Here is a 23,456-nt window from a genome sequence, read left to right as displayed (position 1 = left end):
CATTTTATTATTTTTGGGTTATTTGAAGCATATGATTAATATGGGCTATATTTGGGTCCAAAATCATCATGTATGGGCTTCAAAATGTATGAAATGAGCCCAATAGGCCCAAGAAAGGACCATATGATTAAGGAAGTCTTTTATTCCTGTGATGTGGGCCTTTGAGTCTCTTTTTCTTCACCTAGCCTCATTTGCAGCCTCGTACAATTCCAATGTCGGACAAATCAAGGATCAAATCAGTAAGGTAAATGGGTCTACTTCCAATCAGACTGAGATTCCAGAACCATCGTTCAACACAATTGCTGTGTGCTTCATTCCACTTCATTCCAAATTCGGGATATTTTTCACAGATTTTGAGCAGCAATAAGAATTTGAGCAAGTGTTTACCCTTTACACTTAGGACCCGTAAATCAGTAGTTAGAGCACTTGCCACTGAATCAGCATCACCAGCAGCAGCAAAGATGGTCAAAGCCATTCGAGTCCATGAGCTTGGTGGACCTGAGGTCTCTCTCTCTCTCTCTCTCTCTCTCTCTCTCTCTCTCTCTGTGTTTCCATACATATGCTTTTATGTTTGAATTGGCCGGCTATTGGGTTGTGCTTTTTATTTTTATCAGATGATCAAAACTCACTTGTGTATAATTACTGGTTACTTGTCTTTATTTCTATTAGTGTTGAAGTATTTGATATTGGTGAATTCAATTCACAGTTTGTATATAGTGTATCAAGTGTCTTCATAAATAATCCTTCACATAAGTCGGCCAGTAGATCAGAAAACAATATATAGTTTTTGACACTGATTACTCAGTATCCATTACTTTTTTTTTTGTGGGTAAGGCAGTATCAGTTTATGTCTAGTTTGCTTAAAGAAAATTTATCTTTGTTGTAATTTGTCTTTAACCTCTCATCTTTGTCAGCTAAATGCCATTGTTCCCTTACTTTCATCGTCATTTTACTTATTTTTGTCATTTGATGATGTTAGGTCTTGAAATGGGAAGATGTGGAAGTAGGAGAGCCAAAGGAGGGAGAGGTTCGTGTGAAGAACAAGGCCATTGGGATTAATTTCATTGATGTATACTTCCGCAAAGGCGTTTATAAGGCTGCTACGGTTCCCTACACCCCAGGTTTTGCTGCATTTCTAAGATTATGAAGATACAGTTCAACCAAGATTGACTTGTAGCCATTTTTGACTTCATGTTATATTAAAAAACTTTGGTTTTTCTTCCCAGTTTTCTCGAATAAACCTTTACCGTGGGAGTATATTTTTTGAACCCAATACAACCTAATACAAGAATGCAGAGCATGACATCAGATAATGATTTCCATTGTTAGATTTATTGTATATATTTACATCTAAAACTTGGTTGGGCTTTGATAATGGATTTACACAATTTATTTACAAATCCAAACTGATTTCAGGTGTTGAGGCTTGTGGAGTTGTGACAGCTGTCGGACCAGGACTAACAGGCAGGCAAGTTGGAGATCTTGTAGCCTATGCTGGTCAGCCAATGGGCTCATATGCTGAAGAGCAGATCCTTCCTGCAAACAGAGTTGTGCCTGTTCCTCCTTCCATTGATCCTACTGTTGCTGCATCCCTCTTGCTCAAGGGTATGACAGCTCAGTTTCTACTACGCAGCTGTTTCAAGGTAGCTTTATATTTATGCAGCAGCATCTGGAATTTCAGAAAGTAATTATCCACTCATTAAGTCTATAAATGAAGATAGTTTGAATTACAAAACACAAGATAACGACATCCTGGTTGTGATATTTTAGGCCATGCTAGTTTTAGTATTCCTTGAATATGCGTGTGGCATTGCAAAACATTTTTATAGAGCTATTAGCATGCACCTATTAGTTTTCCTGTCAAGGAGAATATTCATAACTGTTAATACTGTTTTGATCTTTTTTGTGGTCATTGTAAAACTTTTTGGGCAGAATTGCCCCTGTTTTGACATAGTATGCTCAGTTGTGTTTGAGTTAGTCTTTTTCATTTGTTAATCATGAGCACTCATGGGAGTTGAGGAGCTCTCTCTCTCTCTCCCTCCCTATTTATATTTGTTCCTTTGAGACTATAAATTTTAAAAACATGTCCTATCATTATCTGATGTAAGATAAAACTACCATTCTTGTTCTCTTTCACTTTTTCATTTGTGGCGCACTTGTTGATTCCGTTCCACCGGAAAATCTGTGGAAAAAACAAAAAAACAAAAAACATAACAACTAAGTATGAAGTCAATGAGTAAAATGTCCAAACCATCAAGATAGTACACCTAAAAAAACAAGCTCTATTGTAAACCAGCAACGTGTAATCAACTAAGTACTTCAATCTTAATTTGGGTTCATTCTACAATTGCATGCTTAACATAGCCCATCCTCTTTCCTAATGTTATATATGTTTCAAAAATTTGAAACTTATGTTGCTTTTGTTATTAGGTCTGACTTGAGTGTTGTTATACAGGTTGAACCTGGACACACAGTCCTTGTCCATGCAGCAGCTGGTGGAGTTGGATCCCTTTTATGCCAGTGGGCTAATTCCCTTGGTGCCACTGTCATTGGAACTGTATCTACTAAAGAGAAGGCAGCTCAAGCCAAGGAGGATGGATGTCACCATGTCATAATCTATAAGGAAGAGGACTTTGTTGCTCGAGTGAAAGAAATAACATCTGACAATGGGGTGGAGGTTGTTTATGATTCTGTAGGGAAGGATACTTTTGAGGTAAGCTATACTTTTCTTCTCTCTTTTTTCTACAAATGAACAAAAACACAATCAAGGGAGTTTAGGGAGAGATCATACCGTGTTCAAATTCTGCATGAGTACATTTGAGTAGGCTTCCTCTTAACATGGTGCAGAAGTTTCTCAATGCTAGACCAGGCCTATGAAATCAGTTGTTTTTTAATTTGAGCCAGGTTTATGAATTTTTTAAAAGATGAGGGGGTCCATTCAGATGGAATGCTTTAAAGTTAGCATCAGTCAATCTAGCTATATTTTATTTACTAAATTCTTAGACCTGAAATCACTCTTCCCTAATAGACCCTAAAGTTAGTTGCATTGTGATTGTGGTAGTGCAAACGGTTGGTAATCAGTAATTAAAAGAGAAGAAGAAAAGACCTGCTCAAATAAGTGTGTTGTGGCGTGATTTATTCAAATGTTGCAAGCCCAACTGGTCTCCCAGATCAACATAATCTGGTAGATAATGAGTTCTGGGTAGGCAGTCTTTTGCTAATTTGTGTTTTGGACTGAGAATCCTTAATTGGGAGTTATTGTTGTATTCAGGGATCACTGGCATGCTTGAAGACTCGTGGATACATGGTGAGTTTTGGGCAGTCATCAGGTGCACCAGATCCGGTTCCATTGTCAGCCATTGCAGTGAAGTCACTGTTCTTGACTAGGCCTAGCCTCTTTCATTACGCTGTAACTCGAGACGAATTGCTAGGGATGGCGGGAGAGGTATTTGGTAATGTTCAATCAGGTGTATTGCGGGTTCGAGTAAATCACACCTACCCATTGTCTCAAGCAGTACAGGCACACGAAGACCTTGAGAATAGGAAAACATCTGGATCTGTTGTGCTTATCCCCTAAGGCAAATATGAGTTTGGTCTGTACATTTTAAAGGCTGTGTGGTGTGTGTGAAAATGAATAAGGAACGTTTGCCTTCATGTTCAGGATAGATGCTGTGCGAAATGAAATGGATGTCTCCGACTGCAGTCATCAAGAGACTTTGTTAAGCTAGCAATAAAAACAAGAAAAACTGGACTTTTTCCATCTTGCTGATTTCTAAGTTTTATCTTGAATTTATTGTAATCTATTGCAAGTACAGATTTTCTTTTTCTTTGTATAATTGTGAAAATGGTGTATTATAACAAGGAGGATAATGACATCAAGGCTTAAAAGAGTAGAAAGAGAATTCGTTCCGAATTGGCAATGTAATGTACCCTAATTAATTTCCATGATCGTGAAACCTTGCTGATTTATATGAGCAAACTTAGCTCAACAACTGCAGTGTTGTTGACATACATAACCAGACGCAAGTATTTGCCTTTTGGAATGTGCTTGCTTATAAATTACAAGAAATATGTCGGAAATATTGTTGGAAAATATATTGGGCTGTAAAATGTGCAAATGAGCCCAACCAGCCCGAGGCTCTATTTCAGACCAAATTGCACCAAGTCGGGCCAGTTCTATGTCATTAACCGTTTACAGGGTATGTGGTCTGTGTGTGAAAATACTATGCCATTGCCAATGAAATGGACGTCTCCAACTGCAGCCATCAACTAGGACGTGGAAGGAAGGCATGCAAAAAGATGTCCATATAATCAGACTGACATGGAAAACATAATGTCATATATATGAGAGAGATAAAGAGAACGTGGAGAGCATGCAAGGGTGCTCATCAGAGTGACGTGGCGCAAGAGAGACAAAGATAAAATGGGATGCGGGCAGGCACACACTCATGATGTACACGTTTTTTTCTTGATAGTGCGTCCTTGATTAAATTATAGCACGTGGGAAGCATGCAAGGGTGCTCATATAACTAAAAGAATGTGATGAGAAAGACAAAGAGAAAGTGAATGCACGCTCATGATACACACACTTTTCTTCATATTCTGAGTCCGTGAATCCTAATACTTGGAAAATTTCTCAGAGGCAAATGGAGATGAGTGACTGGGAGTGTTCCTAATCCCTTTTCCCTTGATGCCATATACTTGAGATTTGAATTTTTATTTCTCGAGTTCTTGGTCAAGACGGATGCCCTTTTGGTAATTCTTGTAACGTTTTGTTTTTCTTTACAGGACGTCACGATTAAGTAGGCGATTGGTGATTCACTATGTGCACCAAGCTGGACTTTCAATTATAATTGCAGAATTTGATCACATTTTCCTGGTTTTATTCTACTCTAAAACATATTTCCTGGCTCATATATATCTTATTATTATAGGGTAGAGACTTGGTCATAGATAATTGACCAAGGATCTATAGGTGGCACCAGGTTTCCACCCAACTGGAATTACATCTTTGGCCAGCAAAGTTTGGCCTGAATACTGAGATGTCAACCTTATTGACAATGGAGGATGCAATTCTGGGCCTGCATCAAGTTTCCACACTGCACCCCATGATTGTTGCATGGCACGCCATTCATCACCACCGTCCGATGAGGAAGCCTCCTTCAACTCAACACCAGCAAGATCACCATCTCCCTCCTCAAATTCAATCACAGCAGCAAAATAGTTTGAGTTTGAGCCCTGGTCCACGTGGAATGCGATGGTTTTTCCTGAATAGTCACATGCCACACTGGCAAATGGCCATGGAAAAAAAAAATTATTAACACAAATTAATCTAGTCCAAAATGTATAATAAATAATCTACCAAATTTGCAAATGTAAAATTGGGTTACATGTACCGTGCAAACTGAATTTGTAACACTCCGGCATCGCGTAGTTTCTCTTGTTGGCCAGGACTTGCCATGGCACCAAATGCAGTTCCACTCAGGTCGAAATGTGCCGGCTCCGATGCACAAGGTCCTCCGGGGCAAAAGTCCGTGATGACCACCCTCACTGGTCTGCCGGAACAAGATGCATGTTTGGTACATTTTACCTGACGTTAATTAAAATTGGACAAATTAATATATATATTTTTTAGAGAGAATTAATATATTATTATATATACGTCCAAACATTAAAGTTTTATGAATGTCAGCTATTATAAAGAATAGAAGAGTGACGCAAGCAAATTAGCAAGGGAAATATATTGGTGGTTGTACATGCCTTAGAAAAAATATAAAAAGAAGGGAAATTTATATAAGGGGTGCGTGTAATTACCACCTAGAAAAAAATAAGACAGGAGAGGAAATACTTTATACCTGATAACAAGCTCCGCATTCCTTGCCTGATTTGTACAGAGAAGGGCCTATCCCAGTAATCATAGAAGAGAATGGAGGCTGTGACACCAAATTTCCATACCCACAAGACCCGCCTGCATTTACAATTTGTTAAATAAGCAACATCATTATTTCTTAAGCAAAATTATTAAACATGCACATATTAATCACGCATTAATTACCGTCACTTCCCGCACCGTCAGGGCTGCCATACCAAGTAGCACCGGCAGGGTCCCAATGGGTGGCAGCGGTCGACAAGTTTAAGTGCTTGCGATTAACGGCAAAACACAGCTTAAAGTAACAAAATACAGTGATTAAGTACCAAAGGGGTTTTAAACCAGCTAAGGGTAGCTTATTAAGAGTGGCCATGGCTAAGGTGCACTGCACTTAAGTTGATATGGCTAGTTTAGAGTGTGGTTTTTAGTGTTAAAAGCTTACTGGTTTTTATAGAGGAAAATATCATGTGCCTGTTGCTATCAATCCAAGTCCAATTATTTTTTTTTTAAATTGGTATTATTAATGGAGTGAAGTGAAGTAACATGGCGTTTTCTACAGGTCGCCTTAATTTGACACAAACTAGAGGACACTTTTTTGAATTACCGCATCTTTTATTGACAGGAAAATAATCACAGACTAATCTACAAATGTAGTTTGAATTTGCAGGCTCAAGTTCTGCAGATAAGCCAATGGAAACATGGTTTTACTTGCAAATATTCAAGGGAGGATTTCAAAATAAAACCCACAAATTTAGGCTGAGTATGTGGGGTGTTGGTGCTTTATTGACTTTATTTTAAGAAACTGGGGAAGATTTCCAAATGAATTTTCACTATTTTTCCAGTGTCCAAAATGCCAAATTCAGAGCTCATCAAGCCCAGAATTGATAACCATAAGCTGACTAGACTAGACTAGACGAGACCAGACGACACAATCAACTCAAGCAGTAGGTTTTTGACTAATTTGCATGGCTAATTATAACAATATTATGGCTCAAGAAGTCGGTCGGTGGAGTAGGGCCGTCCTTCATCTTGGATTTTAACATTTTGTGTTACATCATGCACAAAAGGTTTCCATGGATTCAGCCGTTGATGGCGGTTAACGGTCGTTATTATATGTATCTCCAGGCCCTTGCAATTTTCTGGGATGCCATTTTCAAAACAAAAATAATAAAAAATAAAGATCGAATGGCTATAATTCAAAAACATCAGGGTCACCTGTTATATACTAATTTGTAGATTATGGACGTTATTATATAATGATAATTGGGTGTGGTTTTATATGGGTGGTGGACATTATTATTTCAACGGTAATTGATTAGCTTATGGATGAAATAATTTTGTAATTATGCACACAACCTAGTGAATATATAATGATGGAAGCTTGTTTTAAAATCCCATTGAGAAAGAAATCTCAACTACCGAATCTATCATTTTGGGTTTTATGTAGATTTTTTTTTTTTTCATGGAGATAGATAATCCTACTTTATTATATCAACTTCTGCATGCTAAAACTTATTGAAAAAAGAAAATATATATATTCAAGTTAGCTGGGTCAGTGAAGCTTTTGATTTTGTTAAGTCGTCCAAATTAATATCAAGCCATTATCTAAACACGAATATCTTTGTTTAAGAGAGTATTTTTAGTGTAGAAAGTCTCAAATTCAGAATCTTTCGCTGCATCAATTTCCTAAGAAACGAAGGCATAAGCATGCACGTAGATTCAGGGGCAGACCGACTACTCCAACAACACTCATCCACAAACCGATTACCAGTACAGATAGTATTGACTATGTGATTTTTGCTTCCTTTGTGTTTCATATGTGTTTGTTTGTGGCTGTCATTTCTTTTTGTTTGTTGGTTTCTGTTTTGTTTTTCTTGGGTTGTTTTGCCGTTTTATTGGGCTTGGGGTTTGTGTTGTAGTCTTTTTGTTGGGCTATATTTATCTTTTAGCCTTTGTTGGTCTACATTGGGCCGACTAGTTGCTAGTTGGAGAGTTCAGTTTCTTTAGTTCCTTCTTCTCCTTTAGGTTTGTATCAAATTGACACCCATCACCCAAATCCTAAAATATTTTCCGGACTTTCCAATTTTGCTCTCGTTTAGATTATCCCCCTTTTTTTTTAGCATCCATGCTCAATGATTTGTGAATATCAGGCTTTAATTCAAACAAATCCCAAAATATCAACTAGTCGGCCCAATGGAGACCAACAAAGGCAAAATGATTTGTGAATTGTTAGTCTTGGACTATTCTGTTTTTCTTAATGTTATTTTGTTTTTATTCTTCTTGGATTGTATTTTGCTTTACGCTTCAATCAAGGAAGTCCAAAATTAAGCGATATTTTAGTTTGAACATTCCACACTGAGGCATACTGATAATGACGTCTAGCAGTCAAGGAAGACTTCTGTTCATGTTGTCAATCTATATCCTTACAAACTCTATCTTACCAAGATCTACTCTCTCTTTTTTCCACACTGGTGCATTAGCTTGAAAGAAGAAAAGCCATGGCAGCAGCTGAGTTAGGAATAATAACACGCAAAGATGAGCATTACAATGGCAAGATGACCCTGCTTGTTGTGCTATCTTGTATGGTTGCTGCCATGGGAGGCATTATTTATGGCTATGATATTGGGATTTCAGGTCAGTCAACTTCTCTAGTAACACATATATATTGAATTAGTTCTTGTAATACTTGACAAACATTACTATGCAAGTACTAATCCTGATTAATTCATGAAGGTGGAGTAACTTCAATGGAGCCGTTTCTCAAGAAATTTTTCCCAGAAGTGCACACTAAGATGAAAGAAGATACCAACCTCATCAACTTTGGTGCTGAAAAGATCACAGGCGGCTGGGGGTTCCGAATCTCCCTATCCTTGGCAGCAGTCCCAGCCTCAATACTAACTCTAGGTGCTCTTTTACTGCCAGAAACACCCAACAGCTTAATCCAACGTTCCAACGACCACCAAAAAGCCAAGTCAATGCTACAACGAACACGAGGATGCGAAGATGTCCAAGCAGAACTGGATGATCTCATCAAAGCAAGTGAAAATTCAAAAACCATCAAACACCCCTTTAAGAAATTGATGCAAAGAAAGTATAGGCCTCAACTTGTCATGGCAATTGCCATGCCATTCTTTACACAAGTGACTGGGATCAATGTCATCTCATTTTATGCACCAGTACTATTTAGAACGCTTGGTCTAAGTGAAAGCATGTCACTCTTGTCAGCTGTGATGAGCGCCGGCATGGTAGGCACCTGCGCGACATTTGTATCAATGCTTATGGTGGACAAACTAGGCAGAAGAACTCTGTTTGCAATTGGGGGCATTCAAATGTTTGTGTCACAAGTTATAGTAGGGAGCATAATGGCTGCTGAGCTAGGTGACATTGGTGGAATAAGGAAAGGGTATGCATATTTGCTGATCATCTTTGTGTCTGTGTATGTAGCTGGGTTTGCTTGGTCATGGGGCCCACTAGGGTGGCTGATCCCAAGTGAGATTTTCCCACTGGAGATAAGATCAGCTGGGCAAAGTGTTACAGTGGCAGTAAACTTTTTGTCGACTTTTGGTATTGCTCAATCATTTCTGTCCATGCTTTGTCACTTCAAGTCTGGGATCTTCTTCTTTTTCGGAGGTTGGGTTGTGGTGATGACTGGTTTTGTGTACCTCTTGTTGCCTGAGACTGCAAATATTCCTATTGAGAAGATGGATGGGGTGTGGATGGGGCATTGGTTTTGGAACAGATACGTGGGACAAGTGAGGGAGGATAGTGATTAATTAATCTGTAATTAATGATGTGGTAAATTGATTGTTAACCCATCTAACCAAAAAGGTTAGAGGTTAATTAGATTGTACCACTCTAGGGTTATTGGCCTTTTGCAATTTGGGACCATTTGTAGAAGTTTACTGAAAAACATATCACATTAGAGAGAGCTATAGCGGTATGCTCTGTTTTAGAGGTTCGCAGGTGCGAAGCCAAACCACACCTGAAACCAATCAATTAGAGCTAACAGACTCAGTTTATGCTAAATGCCTAATAATCATGCATTATGATAAGTTGAATGGTCCTGCTTGAATAATGAATTTTGGTGAGTTTAATGGTCCTACTTGAATATTTAATTTTGTAACATGTCGCGTCTGATAGAGATTGTGATTGCAATTTGCAACCAGTCCAAAACGATTTGTTTGATCTCAACCAGTCAAGTAAGACTGCTCTCTCTCTCTGCTCTCTTGTGGGTTGAGCTTGGAAGAAGCTAACCATGGTAGTTGGGTATTGATATGAGCTTCCAAAAAAACAAAAAAAAACACACAGACACATTTTGGATTATGATTGTGACGATGAGTCTTTGTCATAGGTCATACTCAGATATTAAATATTTTTTAACACCTAATTTATTTTGTATCAATATTCCAAGAACATCATTAATTTGATGCAATTATTTTGGTTGACTTAGTTGGATGCATTATTTTTGCGAAATTGAATATCTGAGCATAATTACTGACTAATTCATTGTGATCGGGTATTTATTATTTCAGTTTGTGGTTGTGAAAGTAGATGGGATATTGAATGTTGGTGTTGACATCGGACAAGCCTTTAACACAAGCAGGTTTTGAAGTCGAGTCCTGAATAGAAGTTGAGGCCCTACAAACCAACACAACTAGAAACGTCTTTGTGTCAACAATTTGCTCACTCTGTATATATATAACATTTGTTATACATATAGGTGCTGCTATTTCCACCCACCTGTCCTATTTTCTCACCCACTATGTAAATTTGAAAAATTAAAATCCTACTTTTCCACCCACCATTATTCCTAAAATACCCTTTAATTATTAATTCGACTAAACACCATCAACTCCAAGTTAAAAACATAAAAATTTTAACCCAAAAAAAAAAAAAAAAAAAACATTCTTCATCTTCTTCATGTGTTTTCAACATCACGACCTTACCCTACCATATTAATATTCTCATCAACCCCTTAGCATTACTGGTGGCTTCACGACCGCGACACCACCACCACAACAACATACAACCAACAAGACTACAATGGATTTTTAATTGAAGTGATGTTATATGGAATAAGGACCCGTATGTGGGTTAATCAGACTAAAAAAATCTTTAAAATGGAATAAAATTAAAGGACAATTTGGCCTCTATTATCAACACCTACCAACCCTGACACAATATTAAAGGTGGAGTTGAGAATTTGATTTGAATTTTTTTTTAAAAAAACTTTTCAAAGGATTGGGATGGGTAGATCAATGCTCGCTGAATTTGTTGAGGTCAGGAAGATGGAAAGAATATGGAGAGTAAAATAAAAAATTTATTTTCTTTTTAAAATTTGTTTTATTTTTAGGGTTTTAGAAGTCATTTTACATAGGGATAAATTTGTCTTTAAATTTTTTAAAATAAGGTGGGTGGAAAAATATGAGGTGGGTGAAAATAGCAGCACTCTACATATATTATACACATGAAAAAAAATTGGAAAAAATTGGGGCCCCTAAAAAATTAGGGGCCCTGTGCGGTGGCACCACTTGCACACCCTCAGAGCCACCCCTTCTACATAAACTTATGCACTAACCTAAAAAAAGGAAAAGATGATAAGAGAGGAAGAGGAAGAGGGACAGTAACGCTTCTACCTTCTCCTCCTCTATGGAATTTTCCTTTAGGGCTCATGCGGCTAGGGTTTGTGTCTAGAACCTGATGAAACCACCCTACACTTCTACAGCCCAATACAATGTCTTTCATGGCTTTGCCCAATATGTGTATTTCTCCTTTGATAGACTCTTCTTACTTTTTTCCACATTGTTGGGCAGACTAGAATAACCGTTAGATAGCTATCACGTGTCTTACATTTTCATCCTTATCAGCCTTTCCACCCTTGATGTATTAAAGGAGCCTGGCCTCATAGTTGTGAGGTAGAGGAGAATATACATTTTCTATTTCCAATTCTGCCTTTCTTTATCTTTTGCCTTGCTTTTAGGGGAACCATCCCCGTGCACCCATCAGAACCCTTGAAAATTCTTGGACTACTTTGTTTTTCTTAATGTCAATTTGCTTTTATTATTCTTGGACTATTTTTTATGCTCTAATGAAGTCCAAAATTAAGTGATTTTTCGGTTTGAACATTCCACGCCTGAGGCCTACTGATAATGATGATGTATGGTAGACTGGCAGTCAAGGAAGACTTATGTTCTTAGTCTTAATCTATAGGCTTACAAACTATTTTCTTACCAATATCTATATTTTTTTGGATCTGGGGCATTAGCTTGAAAGAAAAGAAGCCATGGCAGCTGAGTTAGCAATTATAACAAACGAAGATGAGCATTATAATGGCAAGATCACCCTGCTTGTGGTGACATCTTGTATGGTTGCTGCCACGGGAGGCATTATTTATGGCTATGATATTGGGATTTCAGGTCAGTCAGCTTCTCTAGTAACACATATATATTGATTTAGTTCTTGTAATACTTGCCAAAAATAAATATAAAAAATAAACAATTCATTAACTTATTATGCAAGTACTAATCCTGATTAATTCATGAAGGTGGAGTAACTTCAATGGAACCATTTCTCAAGAAATTCTTCCCAGAAGTGTACACTAAAATGAAAGAAGATACCAAAACCAGCAACTACTGCAAATTTGATAGCCAACTTTTGACAACATTTACATCCTCACTCTATATAGCTGGCCTTGTAGCTTCCTTCTTTGCCTCTTCAGTCACCAGAGCATTCGGCCGAAAGCCTTCAATCCTTGTAGCTGGTGCCTTATTCCTTTTTGGTTTGGCCCTAGGCGGTGCCGCTACTAATATCGTCATGCTAATATTTGGTCGCATCTTGCTTGGTGTTGGGGTTGGCTTTGCAAACCAGGTATTATGCTCCATATTTGAATTTTTTTTTTCTTTTACTTAAGATTAGTTTATAGGGTAATGTTGTATTTGAAGGAAGTTGAGATTCCACCCCAAAACCAATTGGCAATGGGGAAAGTAGCACAACACCTTCAAATGTCTTGCAAGGTTTTTTAACTTTCCAATGTGGGACATTTCACCTTCATATTCTCACATGCCCAACGACCACAAGTGGACAAACCAAGTTGAGGTTCCACCCAAAAACCAATTGGTAATAAAAGAAGTAGCCTTATAAGCCCTTGCAAGATTTTCTAACTTACCAATGTGAAACATTTTCACTTCACATTTTCACACTATTGCCATACATATTACTCGCTATTTTTAAACAAAAATTCTTGCAACATAGGATGCCATGGCAGACAAAACTTTCCATAGTTTATTTTATATACATTTCAATAATATTATGTGCTATAACATTTGGTTCCACACAATCAAACATATCCTTGCAGTCAGTCCCACTTTATCTCTCAGAAATGGCACTACCTAGACACAGAGGAGCTTTCAACATTGGCTTCCAATTATGTGTTGGCATTGGAGTATTATCAGCTAACCTCATCAACTTTGGCACCGAAAAGATCACGGGCGGCTCTGGCTGGCGAATCTCCCTATCCTTGGCAGCAGTCCCAGCTTCAATACTAACTTTAGGTGCTCTTTTCCTGCCAGAAACACCCAACAGCTTTATCCAAAGCACCAACGACCACCAAATAGCCAAGTCAATGCTACAACGAACACGAGGATGCGAAGATGTCCAAGCAGAACTGGATGATCTCATCAAAGCAAGTGACAATTCAAAAACCATCAAATACCCTTTTAAGAAATTGATGCAAAGAAAATATAGGCCTCAACTTGTTATGGCAATTGCCATGCCATTCTTTACACAAGTGACTGGGATCAATGTCTTCTCATTTTATGCCCCGATACTTTTTAGAACACTTGGTTTAAGTGAAAGCATGTCACTCTTGTCAGCTGTGATGAGCACGGGCGCTGCGGGTACCAGCGCGACGTTTATATCAATGCTTATGGTGGACAAATTAGGCAGAAGAGCTCTGTTTGCAATAGGGGGAATTCAAATGTTTGTGTCACAAGTTATAGTAGGGAGCATAATGGCAGCTGAGCTAGGTGACATTGGTGGAATGAACAAAGGGTATGCATATTTGGTGCTGATCTTTGTGTGTGTGTATGTAGCTGCGTTTGCTTGGTCATGGGGCCCACTAGGGTGGCTGATCCCAAGTGAGATTTTCCCATTGGAGATAAGATCAGCTGGGCAAAGTGTTACAGTGGCAGTAAACTTTGTGTCGACTTTTGTTATTGCTCAATCATTTCTGTCCATGCTTTGTCACTTCAAGTCTGGTATTTTCTTCTTTTTTGGAGGTTGGGTTATGGTGATGACTGGTTTTGTGTACCTCTTGTTGCCTGAGACTGCAAATATTCCTATTGAGAAGATGGATAGGGTGTGGAGAGAGCATTGGTTTTGGAACAGATACGTGGGACAAGTGAGGGAGGATAGTAATTAATTAAGCTGTAATTAATGATGTGGTAAATTTATTGTTAACCCATCTAACCAAAAAGGTTAGAGGTTAATTGGATTGTACCACTTTAGGGTTATTGGCATGATGTAATTTGGGACCATATGTAGAAGTTTACTGAAAAAACAAATCACATGAGAGAGGGCTATGACGGTTTGCCCTTACTCGACGTGTCTAAATATGAGCTAAACTAATTAAAAATCATATCTTAAACCAATGAATTAGACCTTAATTTAAGCTAACAGGCTTAGTTTATGCTAAATGTTTAATAATCATGCATTATGATAAGTGACTAGTAATTTTCCCATATCAAGGACGCTTGGCAAAAACCAAGGAAAGCTCAGGTTTTTTTTAAGCACCAGTTTTTGGGAGCTTCTAAGCAAACATTGCTGGTCAAGCATGGATATGGCTGTTGTTTCATTTTTTTATTGTATTTTCTTCCTTCCCTAATATTTTACTTTATTTATGTGGAAAAATAAAAGGTTCTGTTCCAAACTTCCAATAATTCCAATAATTCACACTCAACTTTTTATTGTAGTCTAGAAGTACTCTTCTGTCCCAACAATTGGTAAGTTGAATGGTCCTGCTTGAATATTGAATTTTGTAACATGACGTGTCTGATAGAGATTGTGATTGCAACCAGTCCGAAAAGATTTGTTTGATCTCAACCAGTCAAGTAAGACTGCTCTACATTTGCAGTTCTCTTTGTACAAGTTACTTCTTTGAATTCTCTCTTCCCCTCTCTCTGTGCTCTCTTGTGGGTGAGCTTGGAAGAAGCTACCAAGCTAGCCATGGCAGTTGGGTTGGCAATATCAAGTGCAGGAGGGCAATACAATGGCAGGATGACACCATTTGTGCTCCTCTCTTGCATGGTGGCAGCCACAGGAGGAGTTATTTTTGGCTATGACATTGGAATTTCAGGTCTCAATTTCATACTCAAATAAGTTCATTTAAATTTGCAAAACTATATAATGTTGAAGTCAGCAAACTTTATGCAAGTAAACTGCTATATGTGAAGGTGGAGTCACATCAATGGAGCCATTTCTCAAAAAGTTCTTCCCAGAAGTGTACACCAGGATGAAATCCGACAAGAAAATCAGCAACTACTGCAAATTCGATAGCGAATTGTTGACCTCCTTCACATCCTCACTCTACATAGCTGGCCTTTTAGCTTCCCTTTTTGCCAGTTTGGTCACGAGAGCTTATGGCCGCAAGCCTTCAATCCTTGCTGGGGGTGCTGCATTTCTTGCCGGTTCGGCTTTAAACGGTGCAGCTTTGAACATCTACATGCTAATCCTCGGTCGCATCTTGCTTGGTGTTGGTGTTGGTTTTGCTAATCAGGTAGTATTTTTTGCCCCTAAATCAAATGCAGGTTTTTTCTTGTTACTTAGTTTCATAATCTATTTGTTTTGTGCAGGCTGTTCCTTTGTATCTTTCGGAAATGGCACCAGCAAAACACAGAGGAGCAATTAACAATGGCTTCCAATTTAGTGTTGGCATTGGTGCTCTGTCAGCTAACCTCATCAACTACGGCACTGAAAAGATCAAAGCCGGTTGGGGTTGGCGAATCTCCCTAGCCATGGCGGCAGTCCCTGCCTCAATGCTAACACTTGGTGCATTTTTCCTTCCTGAAACACCAAACAGTCTCATTCAACGCAGCACAGACCACCGAAGGGCCAAGCAAATGTTACAGCGCATCAGAGGCGTCGATGATGTAGAAGCAGAGCTTGATGATCTCATCAAAGCAAACAACGTATCGAAAACTATCAAACACCCTTTCAAGAAAATCTTAGAGAGAAAGTATAGGCCTCAACTTGTCATGGCAATAGCCATACCATTTTTCCAGCAAGTGACAGGGATCAATGTCATAGCCTTTTATGCCCCGATTCTTTTTCGAACAATTGGTTTGGGAGAAAGCGCATCGCTTTTGTCTGCTGTCATGACTGGCGTAGTTGGTACCATCTCAACCTTCATATCTATGCTCATAGTGGACAAATTTGGGAGAAGAGCTTTGTTCATGGTAGGGGGAATTCAAATGTTGGTGTCACAAATTATGATTGGGGGTGTGATGGCAGCTCAGCTTGGTGATCATGGTGGAGTGAGCAAAGGGTATGCATATTTAGTGCTGGTTTTGATATGCATATATGTAGCAGGATTTGGGTGGTCATGGGGGCCTCTTGGATGGCTGGTGCCTAGTGAGATTTTCCCGTTGGAAATTCGATCAGCCGGGCAAAGCATTAATGTGGTTGTGAATTTTTTGTTCACTTTCATTGTTGCTCAAACTTTTCTAGCAATGCTTTGCCACTTCAAGTCCGGGATTTTCTTCTTTTTTGGGGGTTGGGTGTCGGTGATGACCGTGTTCGTCTACCTGTTTTTGCCGGAGACGAAGAATGTGCCTATTGAGAAGATGGAGATGGTGTGGGTGGAGCACTGGTTTTGGAGGAGAATTGTGGGGGATTTTAGCAAGGACGCTAAGATAGAAGCGCCTTGATGCAGTCATGTTGTAAATGGTAACGAAACAAATGTATAGATATAGAAGTAAGGCCCTTTCCATTTTCGTTTTGAGGTTCTAATGTCATTTTGATGTTGGGCTTCTGTTTCAGTTATTTGGATCTATTGGGCTAGCTCTGGCCCCTTACCTTTTGAGACATGACACATTTTCAAACAATAATAATATCAAAACATTTTCATCATAATTCATCGAGGTAAATAAAGTACATTCACAGTCTCCAATTAAATAAATAAATAATTTATTACATAGTTTTTATATATTATAGAACAGAGTAAATCCATTCATATGAAAGGCAATTATAAGATTACACATGAAGAACACTGTTTTAGAAGAGGGTTCTTACAAACAAAAAAGCAAAAAATATAAACAATAAAATACAACCATTGCAAAAATAGTGAGCAAACTATGTATTACATAGTTTATTTATTTATACACAAGCGATATTAAATAAAAGAATAATCAAACATTAGAACCTCAAGTGTAAAAAATAAATACTCTTAGTCAAGTTACTGGCGCCTATTGCATAGTTGACAAATAGTAAAATTATCTTTTTTTTGGCTGATCACGTAGTTGAATTTTGTAAATTTATGTCACATCCATAAGATAACACATTCAATCACGACTTGATAATATTAAAAGATTTGGTTCCTTTGATTTTATATTTGCAAGTAGGAGACCCAATAAAACACAAAATGTCAAAACGTGGGACCTTCAAAATAGGCACAGCAACAACCGTTTCATGAAAATAAAAATAAAAATAAAAATAAAAATAAAACAATGATCGGGACACTGTCACTGCAGTCTACTATAAACAAAAGAAAAATGTTAATCTCAGTCTACGCACACAACGGTTATGTTCAGTTGAAATACCCTCCAGAATCCTGGTCCGCGTTTTCTCAAGTGAGCGCCGACGTGGCGGGACACTATTGGCGGGTTTACCCGACTGACACCCCAGCCAATCGCAGAGAAGCGCCTTATTTTGAATTTCCTAAATTGGATGACTCTCACTCTCTCTCTCTCTCTCTCTGCAGTCTGTATCTCTTTTTTAAAAAGGGATTTTTATTTTTTAATTTCAGTTTTCATGTTTCAGCTTGTTTTGCCTTTCGTTTCCAGCTTCCTTGATCAGCTATCTCAAAAGAGGTAACCCTTTTTTTATGAAATCGTTATTAGTTTAAAATTAGGTTTCGTTTGTCTTTGAATATTGGAAACTAACTTTTCGTCAAGTATTACGGTATTAGTACTGTTCGTTTCTTTTTGTCTAGTTCCATGTTTGATCAGGCTGCGATTGATATTGATTTGGGCTATTTGTATTTGTATCCAAAAGGAAGTAGGGTTTGAGAATTGGACTGTTGTTGAAAGAGGAATTAAATCTATTTACCAAAAGAAAGAGGACCTAAATCTTTATCCGGTGACAATGAAATATAATTGATTGAAGCTGATTGACTTAGTTGAGCTTAAAATTTTTTCTTTTTAGTAACAAGAAGAGAAAGACCTTGATTGTTTTTTTTTTTTTTTTTTTGGGAGGCGGTTTGATCTTCTTTCATTTCCTTAGCATCCAAAGCTGGTTCCTTTCCTTATTTTTTTTGTAACCGAAGTGAGAAAACATGCTGAGCTTATTGTAATTTTTTTTTCCCCCTAAATTAGCAGAACCTCCACAAAATAGTAGTTTTCAGCCTTCTTTGACATTTTTTTGTACTGCTTTTCCTTTAAAACAGGCTAATTTAATTCTGGTTAGTTCAACTGCTTCAATGCCTTCTGCAACGTCACCCCGGTGGCAAGAGAAGGCTAGTGGTTTCTTTTCTACCTCGGGTACTTTTTGATTACACAGTTTCTCTTGTTTACTCTTTTTTTTTTTTTTTATAAATAAAAATTGTTGTTTAACTATAGCTAAGTCTTAATGAAGGGGTGAAGCTTAAAGAAGCTGGACAATCTGCTGGAACATTTGTTGAAGAGGTCACTAAGGATGCAAAAGTTAATGTAACTGATATGGCAGGACGTGTAGGGTCAATGTTCAAAAGTCGGTGGGCGCTTCTTCAGCAACCATCGACAAGACATGCTGTGCAGGAACGCCTTATAACTGCTGCTGCTACGACTGGGACATTGTTTAGGAAGGGCTTATCAGAGACAAAAGACAAGGTTTCTGTTGGGAAGATAAAAGTTGAAGAGGTAGATTTGCTAGAACTTTAATAGGTGAAATTGATTCATATCCAACTTAAGGCTTGTACAGATTTCCAGTTATTATGAAAGTTAAAACCTACAACATCTCATGCTAATGTTGAATGGTTTTGACAATAAATTCTTACTTCTGTAAATGCTGATTTGGATTTTGTCTAGAGCTTGACAATATGAGCTTGCATCATCCATAAAATAGGCATGATTCTGAAGTTGAGATGATAACTGAAACACTTGAAATGGTGACTTTTCTTTCAGGTGGCAAAGAAGACTGCCCAAAAGAGCAAAACTATTTTGAGTGACATTGAAAGATGGCAGAAGGTTTGTAATTTTGAGAAAATTGTTACCTTTCTTTTCTTCTTTTCCTATAGACATTTAAAAATTCTTATTCTTGTTTTTTCATTTTCAGGGTGTTGCAAGCACTGATGGTAAGTCACACGGGGTTCCTTCTAGACTTTATACATATGCATAGCTGTAAGGTGGATTTTGTATAATCATAAACTTCATTAGTTCCCATTGTTTGAAGAATGGTGAAAATGTGGATCCTCTACATCTCCGTATGGTTTGTGCGTTAATGATCAAGCTCTGTATACTAGGATGGTGGTCGCTTTTAATCCTGGAATGGATAGTGATTGTAAGTTTAATTTTTATTTGCACTAATTTAAACGTTTATTTTCAGTTTTTGGAGTTCCAATTGAAGTTACTGTGCAACGGCAACAATCTAGCAGGCCCATTCCTCATATTTTGGTCAAATGTGCAGATTATCTCATATTATCAGGTACTGCAATCTAAGAACCTACACTTCTCTGATCTGTATATGTTAATTTCAGGCACGATTAACTTGTACTTGATTGTTTGTGGCTTCTAGGACTAAACACACCATACCTATTTAAAGGGGAGGGTGATAAAAAAGTCATTCAACAATTGGTTTCACTGTACAACCAAGGTATCTGACGTATCTGTGTGTGTTTGTGTTTTCTTTTTATTTCTGTCTTTTGAACAAAGTTTTCTGAATTGTTCAATTTGGACAACATTAATCTAATGCTGTAATATTGCATCTATCAGATTCAAATGCATCATTACCAGAGGGAATAAATCCAATTGACGTAGCAGCTCTAATCAAATGTTACCTAGCTACCCTTCCCGAGCCACTAACCACATTTGAGCTTTATAATGAGATCAAAGGTGCTCGTTCCAGCATACATGCGATGAGAAACATGCTGAGGAGGCTTCCAACCGTAAACTACACAACCCTAGAATTTATTACTGCACTACTGCTCCGCGTTAGCCAGAAGTCGGTTCTTAACAAGGCAGGAAACACACACACACACTCTCTCTCTCTCTCTCTCTCTCTCTCTCTGTGTTATAGACATGGATTGGTTATTCATAGCCAGATATTTGATGAGCATGCTAAATAGTTGATAACTTTATACAGATGGACACCCAAAGCCTTGCAATGGAGATGGCCCCTGTTCTAATTTGGCAGAAGGGCAGGACACCAGACCTATATAGGAAATATTGGACTGAACCATCAAAAGGTCCTTCCAAGAAGAACTTGGATCCAGAGCCAACTTATAGTGCTTGGGACATGCTTTCTGGTGAGTGGTTCATTCTCATAAATACAAGATTCAATTGGACTCCATTCAAATGCAGAGATGATAGAAATATTGCAATGTATATTGTTTCGAATAGGAGCAGTTTATGCATAATGCATACTTATAACACTTGTAGGATGAGAACTAAATACATTGGAATGAATCTCAATATACTTATGCTGAAATTTGATGCCTTTGACGTCTTTTAACTACACTTTTTCAAATGTTATATGTGAGAGGCGAAGAAATGGAACAGTGAGATCTTTGTTGTTTCTACATTTGACTGATGAAAGTAGTCATATTTATTCGTTCTTTTTAGTTGAAGTTCAACAATGCCAAAGTTTTATTGAAAAAAGAAAAGCCTAAAGCTAAAGTTACATATAAAGTTTAAAGTTACATATAAAGTTTTCTATTACTCCCTCTAACCATATGAATGTGTAAATCCTATCAGTAGGTCAAAATACATGGGCTGATTGTTTGAAGAAGAACTGAATTGTAGAAAGAAAGAAAATAGCACTATTTGTTTTTTCATTAGCAAATTATTCCTGTGTTAGACAAATTATAGGAAACAAATAGGTTTTATATTGTTGGTTTTTTTGAAAGTAGTTATTCTTTTTTTTTCTTTCTTTGTTCCTTTGCTTTACATCTTTATTGTGGATTCAGATGAAGACGATGCTGTAGATGATTCCATTCCCTTGGATGATGGTGTGCCCATTGACTTCGGCGCTATTGAGGTTGTCCAGTGCCTCATGGGACATCACAATGCCATTTTCACAGATGCAAACGAAACAATCTGGAGATGACACAAATTGCTTATTTCCTCATACAGCATGGGATAATTGAGTTGGACAGTCCAACTGTTAATGTTTCCAGAATGAAATCAGATCTGGTTGAGATGACGATTACAAAGTAGAAGATGTTATGATCTTTTCCAACCCTGAGAAGGTTCAAACTTTATTTCTATTTGGAGTACGGTCAACCATGAATTGCTTGCTAGGGGAGAGGCTATTGTGTGCTTAGTGTGCAGCTGTTAAAAGCTTGGATTTAATACAAATTGGACTTGTGATTGGTTTTTGCTTTATTTTTTACTTTAGGAGGTGTTAGTGCATCACCATTGGAGTATGTAAATTTCTTAATAATATCAGTTTATACTGAGTTTACGGTGGTTTTAGCTGGCAGTACAGACTAGGTCTTTATTCGACTAGCATATTGTACAAAGAAGCAACCTTTTTCGGATATTCAACAATTAAAAAATATATATATTTATTGAAGAAAAAGGATCTGCATGTCTGTTGGGTATTTGTGTCCCAGTAAATCAGCAGTAGCTCCCTTTCTTAAAGCAGAGTCACCAACATACCAAATAGTAGTTACACAAGACAAGCTCCCAAGAACTTATAACTCCGACGAGCTTGTAAGTGTTTCAAGATAATCAAGCATCTCCGGTGGGAAATCATCGAAAACAATGTTGGGGATCGAAAGGCCTTTTACTTCTCCTAGCTTGGTACTTGCAGCATTCTCCTTAAAGAACTTCTGGCCACTTTCACATTCAGTAACCTCCTGCCCAAACATGTCCAACGAGTCGGGAGCCATAGGGTCTTGGTCAAGTTCCTTGCATTCTGACAAAAATGGAAGGTCCAGTTGGGGCTGAGGGAGCTGAGACAGAGAGTAGTGTGGTGGGGAATCAATCGGCGAGGTCATATTAAGGGGCGTGGCCTCAAGTATTGGCTGCTCTGCTTCCACATTTTGCAGGTTTGGTTTTACCAAATCTGGCAGGGGCACCATTCTGAACTCTTGAGAATTTGAAAAGCAATTGTGGGTTTCATAGTTGCAGCATGATGTGCCCTCCTCAATAGCAGAACTGCATGGATCAGGAGGAACCTGAAAATCAAAAAATTGTAAATGGAACACACTCGATAAACATTCTGTCTAGGAAGTTTGACAACATTAATTACTACCTTAACCTCTGGTAATTCATGACGGACAAGAGGGCTCTTTCCTTTGTTGTTCTGGGACTGTAGTGATGTTGATTTCTGCAAAATCCTCTCGAACCGCTTCCGCCTCGTGCTCCAGAAATTTTTCACATCATTGTCTGTTCTCCCTGGCAAATACGTTGCGATTTTTGCCCACTTGTTCCCGAATTGTGCTTGCAGTTGTATCACCATCCTCTCTTCCTCTGCTGAAAACTTGCTTCCACTTTGTAGTAAAGTTCACATTTTTTGTATCGTTAGCATCAATCTTAAGCGGGAATGTTACAGAAACACAACAACAAAAAATTGTCCAAAACCCAACAAGAACCAACAAAGAAAACATGCTAAAATAAAATAGAAACCAAAACTGCATGTTGCATGTAAACACATAAATAAACAATTAGTGTTTGCTAATATAAATTATGAGGGCTTACGTCTTCAAGTTGGGTCTAAGCTTGTTAACCCATCTGAGACGACATGATTTTCCAGTTCGTGGCAAAAGGCCCTTGGATCGAATGGAGCTCCAATCTCTTGGACCACATTTATTCACATGACTTATCAGTACCTCATCTTCTTCAGCAGTCCATGGCCCTTTCTTAACGTATGCATTTGTCCTCTCCATTTTTAACGAAGTTTGATCAGTAATTTTCTTCACTCCAAATTCTCCATAACATATACTTTTCCATCGATTTTCTTACGAAAATTCATTTGGGTTTCTATCAAAAATGAAATTATTGAGAAGGATATTTTGAATTTGAGTTTTTGATGTGCAGCATATATACTTGGGTTTGCATGGCTCATCTCATGGATGCTAGTGTTACAAATGAATTAAAGTCAGCCGTTAGATGATCAACTTTATTAGGATTAGGATTGAGTGGGACCGTCAAGGCTCAAAGATGATGAAATTAGA

The 23,456-nt window shown here is 38.0% G+C and overlaps 7 protein-coding genes across 9 annotated transcripts; 5 read left to right on the top strand and 2 right to left on the bottom strand.

Annotated features, from left to right (window-relative positions):
• The first annotated feature begins 183 nt into the window (after nt 1-183).
• LOC117617066 (quinone oxidoreductase-like) lies at nt 184-3,897 on the top strand. Its single transcript, XM_034346313.1, has 5 exons — nt 184-503; nt 980-1,121; nt 1,417-1,643; nt 2,456-2,713; nt 3,272-3,897. The coding sequence occupies exons 1-5, from the start codon at nt 249-251 to the stop codon at nt 3,575-3,577; spliced, it is 1,188 nt and encodes a 395-aa protein (XP_034202204.1). The 5' UTR covers nt 184-248; the 3' UTR covers nt 3,578-3,897.
• A 1,050-nt stretch (nt 3,898-4,947) lies between these two features.
• LOC117618422 (expansin-B18-like) lies at nt 4,948-6,242 on the bottom strand. Its single transcript, XM_034347991.1, has 4 exons — nt 6,056-6,242; nt 5,856-5,968; nt 5,397-5,590; nt 4,948-5,287 (listed from the first exon to the last, which is right to left on the bottom strand). The coding sequence occupies exons 1-4, from the start codon at nt 6,240-6,242 to the stop codon at nt 4,948-4,950; spliced, it is 834 nt and encodes a 277-aa protein (XP_034203882.1).
• A 2,125-nt stretch (nt 6,243-8,367) lies between these two features.
• On the top strand, nt 8,368-9,927 carry LOC117618421 (hexose carrier protein HEX6-like). Its single transcript, XM_034347990.1, has 2 exons — nt 8,368-8,503; nt 8,603-9,927. The coding sequence occupies exons 1-2, from the start codon at nt 8,368-8,370 to the stop codon at nt 9,640-9,642; spliced, it is 1,176 nt and encodes a 391-aa protein (XP_034203881.1). The 3' UTR covers nt 9,643-9,927.
• Nucleotides 9,928-12,152: 2,225 nt separating this feature from the next.
• Nucleotides 12,153-14,392, top strand: LOC117617065 (hexose carrier protein HEX6-like). Its single transcript, XM_034346312.1, has 3 exons — nt 12,153-12,285; nt 12,414-12,736; nt 13,224-14,392. The coding sequence occupies exons 1-3, from the start codon at nt 12,153-12,155 to the stop codon at nt 14,286-14,288; spliced, it is 1,521 nt and encodes a 506-aa protein (XP_034202203.1). The 3' UTR covers nt 14,289-14,392.
• A 612-nt stretch (nt 14,393-15,004) lies between these two features.
• Nucleotides 15,005-16,993, top strand: LOC117617675 (hexose carrier protein HEX6-like). Its single transcript, XM_034347154.1, has 3 exons — nt 15,005-15,221; nt 15,319-15,641; nt 15,718-16,993. Exons 1-3 carry the CDS (start codon nt 15,092-15,094, stop codon nt 16,789-16,791), a joined length of 1,527 nt encoding a protein of 508 aa, XP_034203045.1. The 5' UTR covers nt 15,005-15,091; the 3' UTR covers nt 16,792-16,993.
• Nucleotides 16,994-17,678: 685 nt separating this feature from the next.
• On the top strand, nt 17,679-21,869 carry LOC117617676 (uncharacterized Rho GTPase-activating protein At5g61530). 3 transcript variants are annotated; one of them, XM_034347156.1, is made up of 10 exons: nt 17,679-17,952; nt 18,528-18,621; nt 18,716-18,978; nt 19,243-19,305; nt 19,394-19,412; nt 19,664-19,762; nt 19,853-19,930; nt 20,050-20,222; nt 20,420-20,582; nt 21,243-21,869. In XM_034347156.1, the coding sequence occupies exons 2-10, from the start codon at nt 18,561-18,563 to the stop codon at nt 21,380-21,382; spliced, it is 1,059 nt and encodes a 352-aa protein (XP_034203047.1). In that variant the 5' UTR covers nt 17,679-17,952; nt 18,528-18,560; the 3' UTR covers nt 21,383-21,869. The 3 variants fall into 3 exon arrangements, with proteins under 3 accessions (XP_034203047.1, XP_034203046.1, XP_034203048.1); XM_034347155.1 differs by having other exon boundaries at nt 17,683-17,952; nt 20,050-20,294; XM_034347157.1 differs by lacking the exon at nt 18,528-18,621 and having other exon boundaries at nt 17,684-17,952; nt 20,050-20,294.
• A 102-nt stretch (nt 21,870-21,971) lies between these two features.
• LOC117618420 (transcription factor DUO1-like) lies at nt 21,972-23,168 on the bottom strand. Its single transcript, XM_034347989.1, has 3 exons — nt 22,981-23,168; nt 22,535-22,772; nt 21,972-22,457 (listed from the first exon to the last, which is right to left on the bottom strand). Exons 1-3 carry the CDS (start codon nt 23,166-23,168, stop codon nt 21,972-21,974), a joined length of 912 nt encoding a protein of 303 aa, XP_034203880.1.
• Between the last annotated feature and the right edge of the window lie 288 nt (nt 23,169-23,456).

This window comes from Prunus dulcis, chromosome 2 (assembly GCF_902201215.1).
Source record: "Prunus dulcis chromosome 2, ALMONDv2, whole genome shotgun sequence".
NCBI lineage: Eukaryota > Viridiplantae > Streptophyta > Magnoliopsida > Rosales > Rosaceae > Prunus > Prunus dulcis.
The sequence above is the reverse complement of the archived record's forward strand: the minus strand, read 5'-3'. Positions and strand labels throughout refer to the sequence as shown.